A 22583-nucleotide genomic window follows, 5' to 3' on the forward strand; every position below is an offset into this window, starting at 1 on the left:
TAAAACAGGCCTTGGAAACGATCATCACAGATGAAAGCTGGGGAAGACAAAGTAATAAAAATACAAAAAAAGATAAAAATGCTGCCTGCTTCTGAATTCCTTAACATTTGATTTCTTCTGTATAATAATAACAATCAAATGATCACAGTAATTTCCTCAGTTACTGTGCTTTAGTGGCAGCTGTATTCACCTTCACTCTTCTCCCTATCCTTCTCCACCTCCCCATCTGCTGCCTGAAGCCATGCAGATTCAGGTGACTGAAACATTTTAGATAAAAGTTAATTAGCCAGCACAGTGCACACCAGGTCTTTTCAAAAAGGCGTGAAGTGGAAACCTTCCAGTCAGCTCCTGACAGCTCTCCCAGCTCATCACTCCTGCAAGGGAGACTCTGTGCAGCAGGGCGCATCCAAGAGGTCCAGCATCATCTCTCAACCTGCTGGTAATGCGCTCAATACCTTGCAGAGATAGGTATAGCTTCTAGCAAAGCAGCAGTACATACATGCTTTCTGCATACACCAACAAGGCATATATATGCTACAGGGATGCAAAATGCTTGTGAACAGTTGTACTGTATTATGTTATTAGGAAATGATACAGCGTGAATAGTTATGTTTTGAAATCCTGTCTATAGTTACAGTCCCAAGGCTAGCTGCACATAAAAATTTCGCTGCTGTGTCCTGCAAAGGCCGCATGTAACCATTACTGTGGTTTATTGCAGTTGTGGTATGACACGCTATCAAGTCCCTACCGAGTTCTTCATGCAGTTCTCTATAATTACCAAGAGTAATGTTAGTTGTTTGATGTGACAGCTGTGAAGCACTTGGGGCCAGATTGTGAACTTCTTAGTCACACTCACAAGGAGTCCCTTGCACAAATGGCTTTGCTCAACAGTGACTCCCTTAATAAATGAATCATCTATCGTTGCTGCCTACTCAAGCTTAGATCCTTCTCCCGGTTTTTCTGTTTCTTCCACCATCTGCACATCCTCTCTCCATGGTGGTAAGAACAAACTCAGCTGATTGGGATTTGGGAAAATGTAGAGCTGATTTGGGAAAATGTAGAGACCTTCAGGGCCAGACCACAAGTGAAAAACAGTCACGGATGTCCAAAGCTGCAATCCTAAAGCCACTGTCCCTGAACTTATTCCCCTTTATTGGGAAATCCCTTTTGAGTACCTGCTGGTACATTGCTGCATGCATCCAAGTGACCTTGGTCTGTCTCCTGGCACTCTGAAATGCTGAGAAGATGTCTGACCCAAGGTGATGGAGCATCAGGTGGGATCAAGCCCTGACATACCCACGTGTGTCTCTTTTCCTATAATTCTCAGCACCAAGGAGGAAAAAAGGCTTCCACTAATTACACATACCCACACCAAGGCCTCAGACCCTTTACAAGAAGCTCCTCTCGCAGCTGCAATAAACCGCTATCTACATTTGATCTAATCTCTGTTCCTCTCCTACATGTTGGCTTAGCAGTTTCCTGGGAGGTCTGCACTATTTTTTGGGGAAGGATTACTCACTGGAAGTAACTGTCCTTAGCCAGGGATCAAGACAGCCCTGTTAATTCAACCCTGACTTTGTCAAGCTCTTTCACTCTGTGGTTGGTGATCCCAACTCTTTGTACAGTGCTTTCATGCAAAATTCAGCTCCCTTGTTTTTATGCTTCTGAAATCACCAAAAAGACAGACAAAGAAGGGCACCTTTTCTTCTCAGTTCAGTTTACTTTCTCCTTCTCTTTCCCTGTGCCACTGATATTTATGTTTTTAGTTTTCTTGCTTCCTTTTTTTGGTCTCTCACCTCTCTTTTCTATTGCTCCTTTCAGCTATTCAGAATAAACTCTGCAATTATCCAGAATAAACTCTGCTATTGCAGTGAGATTCAGTATACTCTCTCACTCAATCAGACTGAAAAGCTGATCCTTCACCTGCTTAGAAGCCCTTCAGTAATACCTACAGGACCATGAATATATAACTTGATTCTTCTTTGAAAGACAAATCTAGATTTTTAAAAGAAACTGTGGGTTTTTTTCCAATTTTCTGCTAATTATACTAAATACATAAATTCTAGCCATACTATGACTGGATTTCTTTCACATCAAAACATTACATGAAAATCCACAGAGGAAAAGAATAGAACACATAAGATAGATATGTTATTTGATGGCTTAAAATTGTAACTAAGTTCAACACAACCTAAACTGCGATTTTTCAGTATTTCATGAGCCTATAGTAAGCAAATCATTAAATGCATCCCAGATGAGAATATTTCTAAATAGTCTTTGAATTTAATTGCAAGCATTAAACTGAACAGCATATAGCATGACAAGATTCTTGGCTGTTTTCTAATTTCCATAACTCTGCTTTCATTTTAGTGGAAAGATGGGGTGCTTTCTCTGACTTTTGTGGAAAACTTCTTGGGGCAAGTTACACTGAACACCCCAGTTCATATTTCTAGAGTGTTTTCTTTGTTAGTAATCTGCTTGGTACCATAACTTTTGTATTCATATAGTACCTATGAGCAAATTATCTTTAAATGTGTCTTTCCTTTGGCCAAATTTTAATTTTTACTTACTGAAAAAAAGGTAAATATTCTTTGGTGTTTCTTCTGATAATACGTGTCATTCACTAAAAAACAACAATTCAACGCTCTCATACTTCAATCACTCATTACCAACATGAGCTTGTGCAGTGTATTATGAAAGACCTCTTCTAGGCTATGCATTCAGTAAGACTTTGCTTTGTGAACACAGAATAGCAAAAAATAAAAACCAAAACATCACGTATGGTATTAAATTCTGTGTTAACATAGCTTTTTCTGCAGAGAAGAAGCACAGGGTAAGGAATAAGAAAATCTTGCTACTATCCAGCTCAGATATTTCCTCCAGGATCTAGTATGATGAGTACAGCAAGGAAGGAGACTAATACACAAATGCGTATCAAACTACAAAGCAGGTATCTTTGCTTTTGAGTTTTAGTGTCAATTCAATATAGATATTTGTTACCATTTACACAGCAAATGCCTACTAGTATAGTATTTAACTGTAAGAATCACCTTCTCTCTACTCCTTTCCTAAATCTTAACTCTTCACCACCTTTTTCAAAGGGAATTGATGTAACTGAAAATAACACAACTCATAAAGTTTACAAAGTGATTTGATAAAACTTGACAGAACTGGATGTACTTCAAGAACAAAGTGATCATTGGCATAATTTTATCTAAGGATTCCCAGAGTCAGATACCTTAAATAATTACAGACTCACTGCACATTCTAAACCTAGGTAATAATCCCTTGTTCATTTTGAGATAGTTTGCTCAGTCTTGACTTGAAGTCACCCAAATGAAGAATGTATTTCAAATAATGCTGTACCATCCAGTTTCATAGACTACAGCATTTATAACCCCCTAAGTATGAAACAATCAGACATTCAAACTGTGACATCTCCAACATTTCTTTAAGTAATAATTGCGAGGAAAAAAAAATGTACAGAAAATTATGGATGGTGAATAATGCTGTGAAGGGTAGATGTGCAAACCAAGCCTTACAACTTACATTACGAATTACAAATACTGTAAAATAAGAACACCTTTATGACCGCTAAGCTAAGTGCTGAAGAAACTTAAAGGAGATCAAGTAAGAGCCCTGCTGTAAAATTTCACTGAGACTTGGGTGGCAAGGAATATTAAACAACTTTTTAATAATTCATACAACTTCAAAGTCTTGAACTAATATGCCTAAAAACACTTTTTCACCTCCAAAATTTGCTCCTTCATAAGCAACAAAACAAATTCTAACACCTCAAAATGCTGTATATATGTACCATACAGCATGCTAAAACATTCTAAGCTGCAAGTTCCCTTAATTTCAAAAGCCCAGTGGCAGGACAGGGCCTTTCTTCCAAAGGAGAGGGGTTGGACAGAGAACTAAAAGGTGATCCTTAGAAAATTTCATTCCGTCAGAGTTCTGGTTCTTTCTGTTTCAATGGGATGTTGAAATTAAGGATCCAGAGGACAGAACTGAAAGCCAAAATACCCTCACCAGTTTCCTGCATTCTGAAAAGGGTCTTTTGAAGTCATCATGAATTTAATTCTTCTTAAAACTGTAACTGGGATAAAGAAATACTCATTTTTCTTTTTTAACTTTTCATTGTCCCATGCTTCTGAGTATGCAAAACTTGTTGATAGGGGAACTATCCTTAAAAAAGTTAGTCGACAAGGATGACTTCTTGTGTTATCAAGCATGCAACACACAGAGAAAACAGTCCCTGAGCATTAAACAAGGTGAAAAAAACCCACAAAACATAGAAGGTGCCAATGAGCTCCCAAATGTTATGCCAACATCACTTTCACAAAACTTAACAGCTTTCTGACCACAGACAAGAATATAAACACGGCCTCCTTTCCCGTCAACACACATAATTTATCAATTTAAAGATAACAGATTGGCTTTAGCTGACAACGTAAGTCAACTACGAAAACTGGTACTTTCACAGCTGACAATGATGTCCAACACAGCACAGAAGCACAAGTAAAACTTCTCTCAAAATAACCACCTGAGGACAACATATGATAGTGGGAAAAGCATGTCAGAGGCAGAAAATTGGATCAGTTACTAGATACCACCTAATTGCTTTTTAAGACAGGAGACCTCTCACATGATGCTAGGACCACAACGCTGCCAGCATAATGTAGTTATGCCCCTGAAATCTGTGTTTAAAAGAATTAATGACTGTATAGGACACTTGGCTACAGAGAAAAACCTTACACAAAGCTTTTTTACATTAGCCAGCAATGTAAAAGAATTCTCACTTCATAGAAGATCAGAGGCCTAAACTGTCCAAGTTTCAAAAGCTCGCTATGAGCAAAACCGAACAGAGACCTTTAGCTGAAAGAGAAGCAACTGAACATCTGTTTGCACATCCTTTTAATTTCTATCCTTTTTTCCCTCAAGGCACCTTCCATAAACCCTCTTGCAGTGCCCAAAAAAAAGGTACATGCCATATGTATCATTTATGCAGTGTGAGGTGAGAAGGGTTGGTGATCACAGGGAAAGATTTAATAGATATTCCTCATCTACACAGTGACTATGAGTACAAACTTCAACATTTGGACTATGTCAGGCTAGCAATGATAGTTTGAATTACCAGAGCATACAGCTCAGCGTGTGTTTTGCAGTCTCTTCTGGAAAATGGGATTTTTAAAACCTTTTTTTTCTCGGATGACCAAACCCATGTTTTATGCAAAAGTGCAATTCTGGCTTGAAGAAGGAGAAAAAGCATTTTGGGGCGTTTAGCTGGACAGAAGCTTTTCCACATCTCCATTCCCTTGCTGTAATTTCTGCCTGCCCTCATTGGTGCAGGTGTCTGGCATGTCAGTATTACTCCCTGGGACACCATACACACAGTGATATTCCTGGCTGTTTTCTGAAGGGAAAGATGTACAATTTCCCACTCACGGTGGTTTGAGATATATCTACCTATATCTGTATCTAAATCTATCTATCTATCTATCTACATATATATATATCTACACACACACTATAAAGCTGTTTTAAGGAGAAAGCATAATCCCTTTAAAAGCAAACCAAAAATTAATCGTCAGTTTCTTTTTACAGCATCTCTTCTGAGGCTGAGCTTGCTACTTCACCAGGGAATTCACTGTTTAACCTAAAACTCTGACTTATTTATTCTTTTGACCCTCTCTGAAGTCTTGGCAGTAATCAGTGGTGCTGCAATTTCAGCTCCTCAGGAAACCAGATAAAGCACAGACTAGCTATGCAGGCACCGATTATTCAGATGTACTTTATTCTGTTTCATTGCTTTGAAAAGATTCTTTTTTGTGACAAAAGACATCAAAAGTACTGATTTATCTGAAACTCACTGAAAATACTCCCTAAATTCTGAAGTTCAGATAATGCTCCTGCAAACATGATCTCCCCTGTGCTTCTGATAATATCATATATAAAATGGATATTATGGGCTATCCTTCTCAGACTCATGGCTCTGAACTGTTGTACTAGAAGTGATATCACTGTATTTATGGCTCATGTTGCATGGATCTTTTCCCTGTACAATCCCTGGGAAAATTATTAATGATGCTGGCAGTCTTGGAATGAAAGAACAAACCTATGTAATATGACAAGCCCTGCCTCAATGGCATCAGTGCTCTTGAGTTGCTGTCTCCAAAATAACGAGCTGTCAAAGCTGCAATTTGAATTTGTGTTAGTAGTGAAGAAATCCAGTGGGTTTTTGCTTGCTGAATTTTAGTGTTAAATTGTTACTTTTGTTTACCAAGAGCATGAAGATTTACAAGGCTGACAGTAAACTCAAAAAAGTAAACAGCTTTTTTTTACGTCATAACAGCATCTGGATTTATTGTCAGTATATGTTAGTCATTAAATTCCATATACATATGAAAATGAAAGATGTTGCATTTTACCCTGTGTAGCGTCCAAGCCACATGTGCATTTTGCCACTCACAATAATGAGCCTCCCTCGAAAGCTGTTGCTTGTAACAGAACAAATGCAGTACCGCACTTTGTGATGGCTGTTGCCTTGTGATTGTTAATTGTCATGGAGGAAGACTATAGTCCTTTTCCGTTTTTTTTTTTTTTTTTTACTTCAGGAGAGTATAATTTAATGAGAAGCATACTTTTAAAGACACTCGAACACACTAGGTATCTACACGACTATCATTGCCCAGCTGTGCCAATGTGGATTTCCTCTCAATCTTACATATTTGAAGTGTTATCATCAAATGTCACAGAGGCAACAGCCATCATTATTGAAACATATTTCAATTCTGGATATTTATCTTTTAAGTATTGCTTTTTGCCACATTAGGGAAGATTTGCTCAAAAATCAACACGCTTATAAGAAAGTTCTGTATGAAGTGATGATGGAAACATTCAGCAGCAGTACAAACTGTATGTGTATGTTTTTGTCCTCACATAATGTGGAAAATGAGAACTTGTTAGATGTTACTACATTAAAAACAAACCTAACAAAAATTGTGAATGCTAAGGTAAAGCAGCTTGAGATGGCATCTAGCAAATGTTAAGTTCATTAGCATGCTTGCCATATTCCTCATATGGCAGACAGTGGGCAGTGATCTTCAAGGGCAAGAAAGTTTTGGGTCTGCCTGGAAGAAAGCTAACAGTTGGCAGCTCCCAAAAGCATGCAGCAGTAGTTCTGGGGGGCGAGGGAAAATTGCTCTGGCAAAGTATCAGTGGGAAGGGTGTCCCCAGGGAGGCTGACGCTTCACATTTCAGAAGCAGGGTTAGATCTCAGAAGTTCTTCTTGACTGAGTTTTCTTCTGACTCTTCTCTGGAAAACTGCATGCTGGGCCTTATCAGCAAAATCTGTCTCACCTGTAAAGATGTCATTTACACTCACTTTCTCTAAAAGTGCCAGTCTGTAGCTCCAGGGCCATTAAACCAGGAAGGTGTGAAGTCCATGGCATATTCATTTTATGCCAGTGCTTGCATGGGATTGTAGGTGACAAAATACTTGCCTACAGCAGGCAGTAACACACCAGAGGGTGCTGAGGTAAGTATCTCTCAGATTCCCCAGGTTCAAGATGCTGTTGAAAATCCTGTAACTCTGGAAAGTATGTGAGGTAAGACTGCTGAAGTCAAGAGTGCTGCCTCCAGCGTTAGGCTTAAAATGGTATTTATTGAGTGAAGGTATGAAACAGAGTGTTCAGAAAGATGTCAGGCTCTACAAGCCATCTTGAGAGACTAATACACTTGTATTACCTGCTGGCCTTTAAGTAAGACTGAGGGATTTTTAAATCCATAGAGCCTTGAAGAGTTTTTTTGGTTTTGGTTTTGGTTTTTTTTAGCTCATCTGAAAAAAAAAACCCCAAACCTGGACTCTCTTCAGCACAGGTTCAATGCCAGCACTGGTTTCACTGTCACTGGAGACAATGACAATTAAATGTTTGCTTAAAAAACAAAGTCCTGATTTGGATAGATTGATCCCCCATTGAGAGCAATCTGAAAGTTAAACAAAAGCTTTGAAGTTTGTGGAAAGGAGCAATGGCTCTAACCTGTGCTATATGGGTTTAACACATCTTGTGTCATCAAGGTAGACTCATCTCTAAGATGAAAGAGAAAATATTTCAGTTTTTAACAGGCATTGCAATACAGTGCTGGGCTTAGGATCTGGTCTTCAGGGAACTTTTCCTACTGACTCCATCGCAACTGCAAAGTGTAGTTGCAAAACTGGTAGATGTAGCTGTGAAAACTTGGGTGCTACCGGCACCCAATTTGCATCAAACGTGGCATTCAGTGGCACTGATTACCCTTGAGTTTCTGCACAAATCTAGAGAAACCTGAGTTACATGAATTTTGCTGAGGTAGAGAAAACTGTCAAGACTTCAGACCAGCATACAGCAGTCATACACCTTCAGTTACAGACTAAGAGCTGCCTAGCACAGACTTTCTTTTCCTAACTTTTCTATAACAATCTAACACGAAAAATACAGAAGTCCAATGGTGATCCAGGCAGGGTTTTGCATTTACTTTTGCAAAGTAAAATCATTGGTAATCCTTATGTTCTGATTACATTTTGAGGGTAACCTTGAGCTACCTCTTTTTATACAAAACAGTTACTTCTCCTGGCTATTTACATGGCAGGTTCTGCCATTTCATTCATGTTTTCCTTTGCATGGGTCACGCAGACTAGAGCATTTTCTTCCAGTTCTTTGGCCTGAAGATGATTACTGGTATCAACCACACATTTGCAAAATACTGAATTGTCACCTTTTCCAGAGTGTGTAACAGTAAGTTGTTGTCCCAGGTTCAGCTGTAACTGTTATTTTTCTCCCTCTTAGTAGCTGGTGCAGTGCTGTGCTTTGGCTTTAGTCTGAGAACAGTGCTGATAACGCACCAATATTTTAGCTGTTGCTAAGTAATGCTTACCCTGATCAAGGACTTTTCAGTCTCTCATACTCTGCTAGTGAAGAGGGGCAGAAAGCCAGGAGGACGCAGAGACAGGACACCTGACCCAAAGTAGCCAAAGGGGTATTCCATATCACAGCATGTCATGCCCAGTATATAAACTGGGGGGAGTCACCCAGAAGGCCCAGATCACTGCTAGGGTTGGGGTGGATATCAGTCGGCAGGTGGTGAGCAACTGTATTGTGCATCACTTGTGATCATAGCTATTTTTTTCTTTTCCCTTTTAGTTTTATATTCTCTCCTCATTTCCCTTATCATTATTGTTATCATTATTAGTAGTAGTTTTGTCTTATACTTTAGTTATTGGGCTGTTCTCATCTCAACCCATAGGGTTTACATACTTTCAATTCTCCTCCCGCATGGAGGTGGGTGAGTGAACTGCTGCATGGTGCTGAGTTACTGGCTGGATCTACACCATGACAATTGCCATCTCTGTGTAACAGAAAGTTTAGCTCCTGTTAGATAGTACTACTATTTGTGCCTAAGACAGTCATTAGTTTTTACTATTTTAGCTACACTAACACACAGAGATACTGTCAGAATTTAGTTTCTAGTATTTTAGGCAATTAGATTTAGCAAAAATCTTATCTAGCAACAATGCATGAGCTACAAGTAAAGAAAATCCTAATGCTTTAGAGAGCTCAATGCAGTCAAGTTACAGTGAATAACTTGCCCAAGTAGTGTCACCTGGTGAACAACCTACACTGCCCACACACAATGACAGCGCAGCATTTAGACCAGTGATAAATTCAGTAAACACCCTGAATGCTGGGTTTAGCCTTACATTTTTATTTTTTCTTTCCCAATTTTTTGATAACAACCTTTTTTTCTTTTTTCTTTCTTTTTTTTTTTTTTTTTTTGTCTGCAAAGCATGTCCTTCTCCAAAAGGTAAGCGCAGGACCAAAAGAAAAGCAGCTTCTCACCAGTATGTATCTTGGTCACCGCTTCTCCTCTCAAGTCTACAACTTAACGCAGCGTATGACTTCAGGCTCACTACTTAGCTTTTGCCACCAAGCTGTTCCTTTCCACAGAAAGGATGCTTCTCCCCTCTACCGCAGGGCTCAGAGGAAGGGCCAACAAGGGAGACGATACAGGAGGAGGGAAAGGAGAGAAAAGCGATTCCGACGGCCCCAGAGTCAGAGGGCTTCTTCCCGGGCAGGGGTCGGGCAGGGTCCCTCTGCATCCCGGCCGCTACCCAGCTCCCACGTCCTCCACGTCCCAACCAGACACCGGCCGGACCGAGGACCCTTCCCCGCAGAGAACCGGGTGCGGGTGCCGCCTCCGCAGCGAACACCGCGCTCCCTGCCCCTATTGCGGGGGCAGTCCTGCCCGCCTCCCCGCGTACTCCCCTGCGCCTTACCGGACTCCGCCGATGGAACTCGCTCAGCACGATGCTGACGACGGGTATGCGCAGCGCCGCCGAGATGAAGTCCAGCTCTAGCATCTCCCCGCGGCTTTGCGGGAAGGCAAGGATGGCGGAGACCCCCTGCACAACCACTGTGTGGCAGAGGCTCTGCAGGAAGGAGAGGGGGTCGTTGCTCCAGGAGGCACTGGGGGAAGAGAAGGGGAAGAGGGGCAGGTCGCCCAGCCCCGCCTCGATCGCCATCACCACCTCCAGGGACAGGTTGTAGGGCAGCAGCCCGGCCACTCTGTTGAGGTTCGCCACAGCCAGCAGCAGCGCGTCCCGCGGCGAGGGGGGCAGCCGCCGCTCCCCGCCGCCCCCCGGCCAACTGCTCCGGGGCCCCGCTGCGATCACCCCTTCGGGGCTGCCGCTCGCCCTCCTCCATCCCGCCGCCTCCACGGGCCAAGCGGCGGAGCGGGGCTGCAGGTGGGTGGCCCCCACCCTGACGGTGTGCCCGATGCGCCGCAGGATCTGGCAGGGCTGCGGGTGGGACGCGGAGCCGGGCACCGCCACCAGCACCAGGGCACAGGGCGGCAGGAGCAGCAGGCACGCCCAGCCCAGGAGCCCGCGGACCCCTGGCCGCCACATGGCCGGGAGCCGCCCGCCGCCTCCCCCGGCCCCAGCCCCTCCACCCGCCTCAGCCACCCCGCGGGCGGCCGGCAGCGGCAGCGGCATCAGCCGCGGCGGGCGGCCCCCGCGCAGAGCCAGCCCCGCCGCCGCCCATGGGGCCGCCGCCTCGCTCCCGCCCCGGGGCTGTAGAGAGGGTTCGGCCCCCGGGCCCGCCCACCGCGGACCCGCGGGGCTGGAGCCGCCCGGCGCCGGGGCGGTACCCCGCAGCCGCCGGCACGGCTTCCCTGCTGCGATCCTCCGGCTGGGTGCCCGCGTTGCCCGGCTGCTCTGGGAGAAGCGGGACTCTCCCCTACGAGGCGGCCCTTCCCCGCTCTCCGCCGCAGTTTGGGTTCCTTGCAAAGCTGCCCGGTCCGGCTCCCTTTTCCGAGGCCACCGTACGCTCCCCTGTCCGTCTCCCTTCCTCACCCGCACTCCCTTCCCTGTCTCCCTCGAAAGGCTCCCGTCCACAGCCGCTTGCCCGGCTCCCCTGTAAGGCTCTCTTTTCCAGTCCCCCTTCTCTCCCCGGCTGTCTCCCCTCCGCAGCCCTCCGTGCACTCCACTGCCCAGCTCCGAAGGCGAGAAAACTTGCGGGCGCTGGGCTGCGCTGCGCTCCCGCGGCGAGGGACGGCGAGCGGCAGCCGCGCTCCGGCTCCTCCCCGGGCAGCCGGGACTTGTAGTTGCCGCCGCACCCCCGGGCCTCCCGGAGGACGAAGGAGGCTTTCTGGGATAGCCCGTTCCCTCCACTCCGCCTGCTTGCTCTCCGGGGAAGCGTCCCAGGACAGCCCCGACAGAAACCTCTGCTCGGGCGCTGCCGCGGGACTCTACTACCCTCTCGGCACCGGAGAAATGAAATGGTTTCCCGGCGCCGAGACGCGACCCCGAGCTGCCCCGCCCGGAGCGGCTGCGGGTCGGAACGGCGGGCTTCCCTCGGCTAGGGGGAACGGGTAACCAGTCCGTTGCCGGCACTGCTTACTCGTCGGGAAAGGCAGCGCTGGCTGCTCTCTTTGCCTCTCTCATGCACTTCTGCTTCAAAACAATTTTTAGACAACTGGAAACTGAGATCCCTATTCAGCAAGCCACGGACATTTTTATGTTGCTTTTATGGTAAAACACCTTTAGCCGTAGAGAAACTAGCATAAAGCGAAGATGGCTGTTCGTGTGCGTTTTTGCGAGAGCCTGGGGAAAGTCCCGTCTTTGTCTTGAGTTTAACACCGCGCAGCTGGGAGCCGCGCTAACACCTGGGTTTGAGGCTTTAACCCTCCAGTCGATGCACTGACACCCTACGTCTTTGCTCTGTGGTCGATTTCCAGGATCTTAGAGGAAGCCCTCTCCCACCACCATGCTGCCCATCAGAGGGGAAATAACCTCACGGCTTACCTGCAGGCTGGCTACTGAAACGGGGCCTCGTGTGTATTTTCTGCCCGGGGGAGTTCCGTTGTCTTGCCCTGGCTGATTCAAACATGTTGGAGAGCAGTGCTGTTTCATGCTGTTTGCTGTCCCACGTGGAAGAACAGTTTGAGCCCTTCACTTCTAGAGTGGTTAGAAATCTTTTGGTAACTTCTTCACGAGCAGTTTACCCTGACCTAGTGCTAGCCTTATTCTTTAACTTAAAAAGCTCTTCTCCTTTAACTGTTGACCTTTCTCCTTTTTGTGAAATTCATCTTTAGAGCCATTTATGAAGAAACATGTTCCTTTTCATCTGGTATTCACATGATCTGTGTAGAAGGGAATGCTTTTCATTATGCTGTCAGAAAGAGGTGATCACTGCCCTCCAACAGGTCTTAAGTGCATGTTTCCTGATTTAAATTCTTTGTGGAGGGGAAGATCACCAGAGATGTAGTCTTCAGAGAGCTCTTAACAAGGTCTTACGCACTGTGCTGATATTTCTGTCTCTAACATCCTTATGGCCATCATTTTAGCACCTTGTCATACCTTCTGCTGTTACCATCTTCCAAATGACCTGCAAAACTAGTGTTTCCCTCATACTGCTCTCTCTAAATTGTTACCTGGTTACAAAATTGGTTCCTAGGTGGAAAACTAGGAATGACAGTAGTGATCTGTAGACCAAAACTGACTATGCCAGCTGCTACATGTAAACGTGAGCTGCTTCTACGTATAACAGTTAAGAACCATTTCCTGTTTACCCTTTTATTCTTCCTTCTCCTTCTAGTCTTACAATTACATTTTTATTTCTTGGTATCCTCTGATCAACCCGGGTTCATCTTGTCCAAAGTCTCTGTAAGCAGTAAGGCATTATTGGCTGGAAGAACTGTCCTTGAATATGGTGAATTTCTCACGGGGCAGAGAAAAAGTTTTGGTTTGGGGGTTTGTTTGTTTGTTTTTTCCTCCCAGAGCCACAGGAATCAGCTTTCAGGTTGTGAGAACAAGCTTACTTGAGATCTGTGTATCTCCAGAAGCATTGTCTGTATTTGCATCCTTTTTGTCAGGTTTGGAAAAACCTGGTAAGCACATGTAACTTATCTGCTGTGCAGCTAGGTAATTGCTTGTTGCCATGTTGTAGTTAGTTTTATAAGAAATGGCTACTCTTCTGTGTCTGAGCAGACAGCCCAAAACTCTCATTCGTTTGAAGCTTCATTATAGGAGTGGGTCTTCTTTTGGCTTTAGGGCACAGGCGACACTAGATTGAAAAAGCAAGTGTTTCAGAAAATGTAATCAAACTTATTGTTGAAACAGCTCTGAAAATTACACACAAAATCAATTGATAAAGGGAGAAATCAGCAAAAGGAAATAATTTAGTGTCTCTGTATTTGTTCTTTTATTTATTGTTAATCTATGACCAGATTCCAATATGCTTTGTTGATGATCATGCACTGCCACTCTTAGGATTACTGCTATAATTAATACCTGGGCTGGAACTCATTTTTGGGCAAGTCATAGCAAGTGGTCACAGTTGGACACCTGAACTGTACAGGGTGGGCAAACTCCCCAGGTGATGTAATAATTTTGCCTGAGATGGCTCTAGCTCTTGAAGCTGTCTTTTCAGCATGATTATTCTTAACAACAAGTTATTAATTTTGTCTTTTTTACGATTTGTGTTTATTTTTACTCTTTGCTCAAATATTCCTGTTAATAAAGTTCTTTACAATACCCCTGATACACCAAAGTGCTTAAACACAGGCTTTTTAAGAAAAGAAAACATTTAAATCCTTAAGTTCCACTCTGTAAGAGGCAGGAATATTTTCAGAAAATGATCTGAAAAAGGATATAAACCCCACCAAAGTGTATACATGTGACATTTGGAAAGCTGTGTCATTAAATTTTCCACTTTATTTGCATAAATATGCATGTGGAAAAAAGCAAAGTTGGTTTAGTTTAAAAAATGAATTGGAGACTGCTGTGCATAAGTTGCATCCTGCTTTTTAGTAACACTGCAGACCTGCTTCCAAGGCTGCCATCTGAATAAACTTTCTAACAGATTCTTCACTTTTCTTTTTTCCTTTTTTTTTTTTTTTTTTTTAAGCAAAGAACTGGTTGCCTTTTACTTTCTTCCTGTCTTTTCTTTTTATCATGGTGCTTGCTGCAATAGGAAATGTCTATTCTGCTCTTCTCCTGTGTTATTCAACTGAAATAAGACCAGGCAGATCCAGGCAAGTGGATAGACCTATCCTGAATTGGTTGTCACCTTGGGCAAGCATGAATACAGCAGTGCTGGTGGCATTGATTGTTGGGGAATGGTGACCACAGAAACCGGTCATCTGTGATGGGTGGCTGAGCATCACAGTTAAAGCCGGTGAAGACTGCATTTTCATTTCAGCAGTGAAAAATGCAGTAGGAAAACGTGATTAAAATTACTGCTGGCACTGCTCTTGCTGCTTTTTCTGCTTGCCTGGCTCATTGTTATTTTTCTGAAGTCAGGTTGGTTTGTTTGCTTTCTGGGCTGCAGAAAACTTGTCCTGTGTGTATCTCAGTGACATTATGCAAGGCTTGATCCTTCTGAGGAACTTGACTTACTTGGAAGTAAGTTATTGCTGTCGTCCTGTTCGTGTTTTATAGCTGCTCACATTTTTCAAAATGCCTGAGTCACTAGATGAGGTGCAGGGTACAACACATGACCTCTTTAGCCTTGGAGAGGCTGAGTTACTTATTTTGGGTCAGCCTGAAATTATTTTTTTTCCCCCTTTCATAACCATAACTGTAAAATGAGAATTAGGGAAAAATAAACCATTCAGGTAAAATTAATTATTTCATTCAGTAGGGATAATCTATTTTGTTTCTGTTTAGATGACTCAATTTATGTAAATGTAGTTTCAAACATTTGAAAATGCTGTTTTTTATTTGAATTGTTATGTCAAGGAAAACAAAAAGTAATTTGGATGTTTCTTACTTTCTTTCACACTCGTTGTCCAGCCAAAAGAAATTTGCAAATACTTTCAGCTATCTAAAACGGCATTACGAAGGTTAAGTAAGGGTTTATGTTCAAAACATTTTATGTAATTGTAGTGCTTGTTTCATGTGAATTGATGGTGCACCAGCTACTCCAGTTAGGCCTCTAAATATCCTCCTGTGGGCAGGCCTGGTGTTGAATCCAAACAACTGCTTTGAAGTCAATTTGGTTTTCACCAGTGAAGGCTATGTGCTAATTCACTACCTCAGGAAAGAGGCTGAGAGGGTTCTTGCTCCCTAAACAAAACTGCTATTTTGTTTCTTCTGGCAGTATAAATCCAGGCAAACTCTAATACTGCCAGAGGATGCTCAAAGAGTCAGTGAGGAAAGCATGCAGGGAACCACTTTATAGCTTTGGTCCCTTTTGGATAGAAGAGCTGGCAGAAGATCCTGTAATGTTGCCAGGCAGTGGCACACAGCCCGCAAGCCCCTCTGATTTTTATAGTCTCCTCTCTGAAACTGATACTACCAAGGGAAGATCTCAAGACATTCCAAGCACACGTAAATAAAATAAAATAAAATAAAAATATTAAAAATGATTGCTAGTCAGTTTCTTTCCACCACTGTAACTGTATAAAGGTGCCTAAAGGGGGCGTGAACACACACTCACTCTGAGACCTGTTTCCACTGCCAGAATAAGAGAAGAAAGAGGTTAGTTGCAGGTGAAAGCACTGTTCTCTCAATGTGAATGACCCAACCGACTACTGTTAGTCTTCCTTCTCAGAGGTGGTAGTGTATATCTTCCCAAACAAGTAGCTATAAAACCTTTATGAGATCCCCACTTGCCACATATTTTGTTCATGCTATATGTTTTGAGTTTGACACTTAGGTTTTTTTTCATTGCCGGTCCTTTTATACCACTTCCCATTGTTCTCATCTTTGAGATACATCAATGCTGTGCAGAGCTACAGCTAGTAGAGAAGTACCATAACGACTCAGTTGGGTACTTACCCTCTGGCTGTAACTACCTTGAGTTTCTGCCACTGCCTGTATTTTTTGTTTTTAAGCCTTTTTTTGTTCTGTTGTCACATCTCCTGTGTTATTCCTTCATAGTTAATATAGTTAATAGTTAATATGACATAGTTCATATGATGAAAACAACTCCAGTAGATAGGAATGGTTCCAGCACTGCTTACAGCACCATGATGGGTGGCACAGAGAGCCTTTAGAAGACCCTCAGTTTAAGGAGATGATTATCTGGGGATCCAGGGGTTGATTGAATTGTGAAGGGTTCCTCTTGAGCCTTGGAGATGTACTCTGGTGGAGCTAACTGCATAGGAAAGAGCTGTGTGGCTACTCCAAATATGAAGATACTCCAAACATGAGAGATTTAGCATGGGGCCCTTAATCTCCAGGAAATAAGCCTAGCTGTATGCCAGAAATGTATTATCCTGGCACCCACAGGGATTTGTTGCACAATAAAAGTCATCCTCACTGCAGGCCAGCTTCCATGAGCTGGCAAGCCCTGAGCAGAGAGTGGAACTGACTCCTAGGTGATGTGTGTATATGGTTTTATGTCATCACTGTGAGTACATGCATTTTTTCCCTGACTTTTTTTTTTTTAGCAGGCAGGCAGGTACTTTCTTCCCCAGTTTTTCTTATGGGTAGCAGGAGCCCTTTATCATGGCCCTGCCTGGGACATCTCCCATGAAAACAGGATGCCATTTCGTGGGCTTTTGCAGGACCAGGCTGGATTTAATGCAGCTTTCCCTGTACATATTTGCTTCTTTATTCAAGGATGACAGCTGAGTACTTGTGAAAATTTTGGGAAGTGGGAGGAGAAAAAAGGAGATAAAACATTTTGAAGTCAGTGTCAAAGTTGTTACCGCCATCAATGTTATTTGAGCAGTGAGGTCAGACAAACACCTTCTCACAGAGCAAACCCATAGTTTTGAAAAAAATCATATCAATACTGCATTGCCCTGTGCATTGTATCATTCCTCCTACAGTGCTTTTGCAAATATAAAATCATTATAGGCTGTTTCCAGCCTGTTTTGCTTGGCTTCAAAAGGCCACTTGGTGTAAGCGCCCAATAAAGATGGATAAAGACTTTTTAACTTTCAGTCGAAGTTTTCAATCTCCACAATATCAGGAGGGCATCCCCACACTGCACCATCCTGGCAAGATCGTATGCTTTTTACTGTTCATTCCCTCCTGCTCCCTTTAGTTTAGAGGTGGGAGTAAAAGGGGAGGGGGAAGATTGCCAAATCTTGGATGCTTATTAAAGTTAAATTATAAGGTTGGTGTAAAAAAAAAAAAAAAACAGGGAAAAACTGAATAAGCAAATTAAGGAAAGGCCACAATAGCATCTGTGTAAGAGATAATTTGCCCAATTTGTCCAGCTAAACAATTCTGTCAAGTTTACTGAGGGCTGCAAAATTGGCAAACTGCCTCATCTCCCCAGAGAAGTGCAGAGGCAGCGTGGGCTTAACCTTTCTGTTTGCCGTTTAAAGAGCCAATTTTTCAAACCGTTACTCAAAGCAGCTAGGATGACCTTACTCAGATTATTCACTTTAATAAGGATTTCTGGTACAAGCAAAACTGAGCTGGGGAGGAGTCAGCTTACCATCCAAAGTTATGACAACTACATTCCTGAAAGTTTATGGGCTTGCTCATGTGCTTGGGCACAGCCTGAAGCTGCACAGCACAGGATGCTGCTTGTAAGGGATGCACCTGAAGGATACCACCCTGAAAGAGATGTGAGTCCCTCTGAGGATCCAGACCTTGTGCAGGGCTTCTATTCTAGCTTTCATTGGAAGGAAAAATGATCCACAGCAGAATGCAGATCTTCCTAATAACTTGCCTTTTCTGAACAGTATTAGCTTACTGGCATGCGTGTGTGTGGATTCCTTCCAAAATGCTTCCTGTAGAAATGTCCCTCAAGACATGCCATACTGACATAAAAACCCAAGCCAAAACCCACTGTGTTGTGCCTAGGTATACTGCTGAGCTAATTGACTCAGGGAAGCCCTGGGAGATAACACACACCTCACTCACTCATTGCTTCAGTAAGAGATGTCCGAAGTGTCAGCTGTGCTATCCAATCTATCTTTCTGAACCAAATACTATCCTAGGGGAAAGGGGAAAATGGATATAATGCTCATCCGTATCAAGGAGGTATTCAGAGGTCTGTTGCTACGCATCTGAACTCAAGAACAGGATACCCAGTAGGGATGTAGGTTGCAACATAGTCTAAATTACAACTAACCCCCTTCAAAATGATATCAGAAAAAAGTATGTTGTACAAATAAATGTATTTGAAGGCTAAATTAGCCTGAAATTGGCAGGATTTGACTCACATAGGAGATTATGTTGGCAGAAGGGAAATGTCTGTAAAATGGTGACACGTGAGATAATGTACAAGTGAGAATGGTATTCACTCAATGTCGTGGTTTTAGAAGGAAATAGATGAACTGGGTTGTTGGCATTTGTTCCAGGGAGCTTTTAAATAATGTAATGCTGGATGTTCTCCTAGTAAGGTAGTATTGAAGAAGCAATAGTTAAATCAGACATGTACGTATGACAAATGATTTTTGTCATGCACGAGAAGCAACTTAACAACTGAGGAGTTTATGCATCTACTCAATAAACTGAAGTCTTATATTTATAAAGGCTCTTTTTAAAAACACAAATTCTCTTTAACAGCACACATGAAATTCCGAAGCACTAATGCCAGTGTGAAATTATTCCCATTGTACAAATAGGCTGTCTTGGAGCAAGCCCAATGTTTTTAACATGGTGCTGGATATCAGTGGGTAGGTACATCATATGAAAAGAAAGATGAAAGACAGCTCAGGTTGAAATGTAATCATGGGCTTTGAAATAGTGATGGGCTTTCTGGCTCTTTTATACACTCCGCGAGTCCTTTGTGAGTCTCTTGCTATCAAATACAAACTCCAGCACTGCTATAGCCCATCACAGGAAGACAGAAGGCTGTTACTGGAAATGAAACATCTCTGAGAAAACAGAGCATCACTTTTACACCACCAGAGATTCTTGAAGCATCATTTTGACAAGCTGCTTTAAACATCTAAGAGCTGTTTGAAGAGGAGGAAGAAAGTCAAGTTTTTTCTCTCTTGTTTTCAAGCCTGGAGAATAAGCAAATGTCAGCTGTAACTCTTACAGATTGTGTGGATAACCATAGCCGTGTAAATCTTGAGGAAAGACCCCAAAACATCAAAAATAGAGAAATAATAATAACATGTAGAGCATGACTTAGTTTTTTGTTGTTTTGTTTTGTTTTGTTTTTTTTTGGGGGGGGGGAGTTGGGACTGAAGGTTTGTGCATTCCTATCCCTTAATAAAGAGCTATGGAAAAAAATCTATTTTTGCTTTTTATTAGAAGGAAGGCAAAGCATCCTGTTGCATTTGAAATGTAAATTATTAAATGAGGCTCTTCAGATATCTTGCCTTTTTGCCTTCTATATTTGAAATACATTTTTATATAAGAAGGTGATTGGGTTAGTAGTACAACCATGGACAGTTTAGATGAGAGGTCTTCAGAAGAAAGCAGTTGTTTTGTTCTGGTTATTTCTACAGCAGAGCAGCTTCTGTAAGTGAGCTGGTGGAGAGAAAAAAGGAATCTGCTATAGGCAACACATGTCTCTAGCAATAAGGAAGAAATTAGAGAGTATACCAGCACCCTCATCTTAGGTGCTTGTCTGACTTTATTCAAGAGAAGCAAAATTAATTCTATCCTTTACTTAGTTTTCATAGTAAGATTCAGACCCACCACTGAAAGCCAAATGCTGCCACTGCTGAATTTGTGCACTGCTTGCGCCTGGTAAGTTGACCGCAGTGGGAGTGCTAGTGGAGTTAGTTACTATGCAACAGGAGCAAGTGGAGCATTTCTGATAGTATGTCAGTGATATTAACAGCTGGCAACTTGGGCATTGACTGCTCCTAACTTTAATAGCAGAATTATTTTTATGGCTGACAAAGGCTGATGAGAAATGAAAATTCTGGAGGCTGTTTGGAATACAGATCAGATTTAAAGCACTGTGTCTTCTACCTCAGAATTCTTCTGCAGAAAATAGGAAAATCCTCGGGAACATCACTTGGAAAGATATTCTTTCAGCTGATGAATTTCAATATAAATGGGAACGATGTTCCATAGTCGGAGTCATTTTTGCTATGGAGGAGTTGTCTTCAATAGCAAACTAAATTGTTTGCCACATGCACACAAAATGTTTACCAGCTAAACCTGAATAAATGTGTAGGGTGGCAAGCAGAGCTGTAGCTTAGTCATATGCATTACTTAAATGTCCCAAAGTATTATCCATCCATGCAGATATCTCATGTGGAATTGAAAGTTGGGAGTACACAACTACTTGGTTTGGCTGGGAGTGGAACGAAAGGAGAAGACAAAACCAGAAATGCACCCACTGAACAACAGCAACTGTGTCTTAGAGAAAATTTCTCTTTACTAAGGGATTGTAAGTAGAAGTGAGCAAATCAAATCCAGTATTGAACAGCCTCATGACAAATTGATATCAGAGTCTACTAAAAATAGTAGGTGGTTTCTGCAGATAATATTTTGAAGAAAGCTTTCTGGTTTGGATTAAGCCATTGGTTTATTTATGGGAGTGGGTTCAGTTATGTGCAACAGAATTCAGCAACTCCAGCTTAATGAGTTCTGTGTCTTTTGTCCCCTAAAACTATTTACACACGTAAATTTAATATCTTTGTCTTGGGTTTGCTTTGTTTTTTGCGGATATCCTAACAAAAAAGGAAATTCTATAAGGATGATGGACTTCTTTGATTATATTTGTAAAAAAATAAATACTTTATCAGTTCAGGGCTGATAAGAGTCCTAAACTATATTGATTGGTTGGAAGCTGCATGACTGCATCATGTGTTATTAAAGTGGGAAGAAGAAAGAAGCTAATTCCATTAGACCCCCAAGTAAATCCTCATGTGATTATTTAAATGAATGAGTTCTAACTAAAATCTGTGTTTTACAGCTATAGTTTTGCAATTAATAGAATAAGAAAGTTGTCCTGAGCCCTGTGTGCCTGATGAAATCTGTCATGCAGTTGAATTCTACCGACTGCTCACAACAAGCTGCTTTTGATAAATCTATAAGCTGAGACTTTGAAAAATAATTTGGGGAGCAACAAATATTCCAGAAAGGAGCATAGGCTGATTGCAGAACAGAAAAAGAAACAAGATTCACTGAGGCTGATATGAATTATTCACTGATGACTAATAATAATAATAATAAAAAAACTCCACAAAATAATTGGGCGACATGTGCCATCTCTGCCTTGTTTACAGCCCACGACTGATATGAAGCTCTGAAAGTTTGTCAAGTGGCTAAGCCTGTCAACGGGAAGAAGTTGAATCTCTTCAGCCTAATACAGCAGCTGGTTTAGTTAGAGTGGTGCCAAACACCCAGGGAAACAATCTTAATCTAAAATAAGCACTATTCAGACTAAAATACATGTGTGTTTTATGCAGTTCTCCAGACTGGTTTAAATAAGTAATTTTAAAAATCACATTTTTATTTAAAACAGAGCTATTTGTTCCTTGCTCGATCCTTTTTTTTTTTTTTTTTCTGTGAAGCTTGTAGCAGATTTTGAATAGGAGCTAATCTACATAACTCGAAATTGAGATGTCTGTGTTACTACTCTTGCATTAAACAGTAGAACCATAATAATTATCTGTGAAGAGATAAAACTGTGCACATGTTGACAGCATTTTAAGAAAAGGAAGAACTACATTTGTGGAACAAGTTGTGTGTTGTATTTTCTGCGTTGAAAAGGGTGAAATTCTAGATTGGTCACAAACCAGAGATTGTGTTCAATGGCATTACTTGAAGGAAATCAAGAAAAGAGTCTGACCACATGCCTTTGTGACCAGCAAACTGAAGACACTGAACAGCAAAGGAAAGCGAAGATTGTGATTGACCTGCTCAACTGGCAAAGCTTTTTAAGGCTATGGTGATTTAGAAAGCTTTCTGACAGAATATTCTGAAAGCTTTTCAGGTCAGATACTTTGCTTAAGTTCATTAACTTGTATTTGAAGTTAGCCTGGGTACAGATGAATCATGTGCTGATGTCTTACACCTAAATGAGGTTATGAGTCTAAAGCCAATAGGCATCTAGTAGCAATCGTGTTCCATTTAACTGTTCCAGCAAGAAGTCATCAGTTGTGGGAGGAATAAATGTATGAATGTAGTAATGGTTTAGTCACACTGAGTACATCATATT

The 22583-nt window shown here is 42.1% G+C and overlaps 1 protein-coding gene across 2 annotated transcripts in view; it reads right to left on the minus strand.

Annotated features, from left to right (window-relative positions):
• GRIN3A (glutamate ionotropic receptor NMDA type subunit 3A) overlaps positions 1-11074 on the minus strand; it is a 73991-nt gene extending 62917 nt beyond the window's left edge. For both annotated transcript variants that reach the window (XM_061370282.1, XM_061370281.1), the window contains exon 1: positions 10319-11074. In XM_061370282.1, coding sequence (XP_061226266.1) covers positions 10319-11035 — 717 coding nt within the window. In that variant the 5' untranslated portion in view covers positions 11036-11074. The remainder of the gene's footprint in view (positions 1-10318) is intronic.
• Positions 11075-22583: the final 11509 nt, after the last annotated feature.

Source organism: Neopsephotus bourkii, unplaced genomic scaffold (assembly GCF_033783945.1).
Source record: "Neopsephotus bourkii isolate Nb327-2 ecotype Australia unplaced genomic scaffold, CSIRO-AGI_Nbou_v1 NB_1530, whole genome shotgun sequence".
In the NCBI taxonomy this organism is placed as follows: domain Eukaryota; kingdom Metazoa; phylum Chordata; class Aves; order Psittaciformes; family Psittacidae; genus Neopsephotus; species Neopsephotus bourkii.